We start from the raw sequence: 3,997 nt of genomic DNA, 5'->3' as shown, positions 1-3,997 counted from the left end.
TAGTCTTTTCACAGTGGAGAACATTCCACACTACAGTGAGACCCCAAAGAGCAAAGAGGGGAGTGGGAGGAGCTACAGCAGCCTTACCGTCTTTTGTTTGCATACCTCTTCCATCTTTAATTTTCATTAGCCTTTTGCAATGAATGTTTCAAGGAAACTACCTTGGCATTTTAAACCCTTTGGAGGCTTCTACTTGTCAATTAGTGGAGGTGTCCTCCTTCACTTGAGATCCCTTTCTTTAAAGCACTTCTTAAGTGATCTTACCTAGTTGGGGAGTTTCCCATGATGCCAATTGTATTTCTAGGTCACAGTTGCCCTGGGGGAGGGGGTGACAGTAGTTCTGTGGGATGCTAGCCTCAGATTAAGTTAACCCACACTCTGTCCAGCCATATGTAGCCACAAATGAGGTGTAGCCACATTTCTGTTTGGCCTCATTTTGGAGTCTCCAATCTAACAGTTACCAAGGCAATTCCTCAGGACACAAAGCAAGCTTTGCAATTTATTCTAGATATCTCTAACTTCTGGGACTATCGTTCGTGGATGTAAAATAGGAAGCAGGTGTAGTGCAAGGTGGTGTACTTGTCTCTTTAGAATTAAGGATCCTATAATCTAAGACTGTGGGCTTCCTGGATCTGAAGTAACATATAAAATGGATGTGTCTTCAACTGGGGGATGGTACATGGTTTGGAGTGTAGCCCCTTGCAGGGACATTTTCTGAGTTTGATGAGTTACTCAGTGCCGATGGAATCCTTTCCCTGACCAAGTTACATTATAAGGCTTTTAAGGTTCTTGATTCTTGAGGTAGTGAGAATTCTAACAGCCTTTAAATGCCTGGCTCATGACCACCAATATTGTGGGGTTTTCTGCATCTGAGATTCTTGTTAGCAGTAGCCTTTATCTACATGAAACAAGACAAAGAATAATGGGCACCTTAGTGTGTGGGCTGTAAGCAAGCATTCTGGCCAGAACAGCGCTGTGTGTGCAGCACCAACAGTTCTCCTGGACGTCCACTGAGGTTTCTACCTGGGGAGCTGTGGGCTGATAGGTTAGGGGCTTCACCCCTGGCAGATCTTCCTGCCACTTTAATAGGGCTCCAGACAAACGTGCCAGCTCTGCTGGACTCTGGGCATAAACCTCTACCAGCCCAAGCTAAACAGCCTTGGAAAGGAAGCCCAGTGTGATCAGGAGCCTGAGCACAAAGAGAGCTGATCTTAAAACTAACAAGAATTCACCCGCAGCACTTGAAAACGGTGAAGAAGACAGTGTACTCAAAGGGCTCGGTGTTACGGTCTTTGTGTTTGTACTTCTCTCTGATTCTGTCTGGAAGCCCGCTTTGGATTCTGTCACCAAATCTGCTAAATAACAAAAATTCAACCAAATAAATATTAAAGATCTAATGGCTGTATTAATCACGTGACTTAGGACTCAGGCAGCATCCCATCTAACAAGTAGAGGGGGGCTCCACAGGATTACAGGGAAGGAAAGGTTTTTAACAATAGAGGGGAGTGCAGAAAGGGAAATTATTAGCGAAGGATCCATTGTTTTAGGCAAGTCACCCTCCAAAGGGGAATGGAAGGAGTTCATCCATAAACGTAATAGTGCTGACCAGGAAATTCCCATGTTGACAGGTTATAGTTTACTGTTCTGGGAGATGGAAATTACACCTGGGCTAGGGCTTACATCTTGCTTTAGTGACTTGAAAAGCTAAGTGCTGCCATTGTGGGTCTATGGTTTTCTTTTTACCAGACCCAGAAAGAAAAAGACTGATTTCAGAAATTGAGACTTGTACATAGAAAGCTCTTCATGTGTCTCGCTCTGTGCTTGTTCCCCACTGCCTCCGAGGGGCTTGTTAGCCACAGGGAAGAGTCTGAACTGATTCTTTCTGATGGGCCCTCTGGTGCCCTGGCCTGTTATGTCCATGCTCAGGGCTTGACTTCTGAGTGTAGAGAGTTACCGGATCACAGCTGGGCCAGAGCACATGCAGCTCCACCCACACTGTCTAAATACGTCCAGTGCCTACACCAATGGGCTCCTTTGGGACACTCTGCCTGAATCACAAGTGACAGGAGTGATAGGAAAAGGATATTTTCCCTCCTGTAGTGATGCTCCTTGGGACAGTGGTCCCTCCTGCATCCCTTCCACCCCGGCACATGCTAGTACTACAGTAAGTGTGTGCCAAGCAGCATTACTAACGGTAAGAAGTATTCCTTGTGGAGAATGGAAGCAGGTGTGTCCATGTTAGCTTGACCCAGTCTAACTTACCAAACGTCACCTTACAGGGGTATGTACAATTCAATCTGAAAAAGCCAAAAAACCTCAGTGACCAAATTACCCTTTTTGTGGAGCTGCATATGGTTCCCTCAAATGAACATTTGTTCACTTAGAATTCATTGTTTATGGGTTATATATACTTTGAGCAGAGCAAGAGTGAAGTGAGAGGACTTTGCAGCATAGAACATTCTTGAAAGATGTACAATTGTTATTCCCTGATCAGTAAAACCAGCAAAAGTGGACCTTTTTTTGAGCATTTATTGCTAGGTCTTTTTACATGTACTATTTCATTTAACCCATGAAGTGTCCCTCAGAAACATCATGTGACTTCCATGTTTTGGATGATGAAACTGAGGGGAGAAAGGCTAAGAGAATTATTCTTTTTTGTTTCTTTATGTGTTTCAAAGCCCACATCCTATGAGGAAATAACAGGATAGTTTTGCTACCATTAAAGGCAACAACATTATGGAAATATTTCTATTTCCTTGTTTTCCATTAATATTTGAGAGAAAAGGTGGGATATTCCACTGGGGGAAAAAAGGGTTTTGGCATATTATAGTCATCTATATATCCACATACCTTTGCTTATTGAAGGAAAAAGAATCTCTTGGTCAACCCCTTCTTTATTCTTCTCGTGTGTGATGATACACTGGTGTTCTTTACCCATTGACTCTTTACTCACGGTCAGCCAGGTGTATTTCATGTACGTGTCCTTAGTCTTCATGGTGTTTCCCTGCAGGAATTCCAGAACTGTTTTGCCATTCTTTTCTTTCCAATCTATAATAATAAAATCAGGGGAAAAGTCCTCAAGAAGACAGAGATATGTTCCAGCCTTATGGAGTTTTACTTCATCATCTGAAGGAAGAAAAGTCGTGGGCTTGGGGAAAGTGTCTTCATCAGGACTTTTATCTGTGGCTGTGGAAGCAAATGGGAGAGCAATTAAGGCTACTTTTAGTGGGGTACTTTGATGGCTCGGTTGGTTGAGCGTCCAATTTCGGCTCAGGTCATGATCTCATAGTTTGTGAGATCCAACCCCACTTCAGGCTCTGTCCTGGCAGCTCAGGCCTGGAGCCTGCTTGGGGTTCTCTGTCTCTCCCTCACTCTGCCCCTCCCAACTTGTGCTCTATCCCTCTCTCAAAAATAAATAAACATTTTTCAAAAAGCTATTATTAGGGAAGAACAATTAATGAGTGGTTGGAACCACCTGGTACATAGAAAAAGCAAGGAAAATGTTGGCATAGAATTAGTGCTTACAGCGCCTTCTTCCACTATGGGTCTGAGTTGCTTACTTTCCTAGTTTCCATGAGAAAGAGGTTCAAGAGGTTACCTAACTTGCCGAAAGTCACAGCGATTCAGTGGCAGAGTCTGGATTAAAATGTGGAATTTTGTTAAACAGTACACAGTCACTGGTTGGATTGCGAATTATTTCCAGGCACACTTGACAGTCTATCAAGCTTCAAATAAGGGTCCCGTGCCCACTTCTGACACTGGCGTTCTCCTTGATGGGACTGCTTGCCCTCACATCCGAACCACATCGAGATTTTGAGCCGGGCAATGTCTAAAGCTGCCAAAACTTCTATTTTAAACTTACTGATTATTTTCAGAAATGTCCTTATCAAGTATGCACTGGTCAAATTTTGGTTTACTTTAGGAAATATTCACTGGAAGCACATTTTATCTAGGAATTTCACTTGAGCTTGACACATGACTAAGGAGACACCATATT

General features: G+C 43.3%; 1 gene segment (V, D, J or C); it reads right to left on the bottom strand.

Annotated features, from left to right (window-relative positions):
* LOC115281484 overlaps nt 1-3,997 on the bottom strand; it is a 25,013-nt gene that overhangs the window by 7,536 nt on the left and 13,480 nt on the right. Inside the window, 2 exon segments of the C gene segment in view lie at nt 1,233-1,355; nt 2,851-3,180. Coding sequence covers nt 1,233-1,355; nt 2,851-3,180 — 453 coding nt within the window.

Source organism: Suricata suricatta, chromosome 2 (assembly GCF_006229205.1).
Source record: "Suricata suricatta isolate VVHF042 chromosome 2, meerkat_22Aug2017_6uvM2_HiC, whole genome shotgun sequence".
Lineage (NCBI taxonomy): Eukaryota > Metazoa > Chordata > Mammalia > Carnivora > Herpestidae > Suricata > Suricata suricatta.
This window is presented reverse-complemented; position numbering and strand designations above follow the sequence as displayed.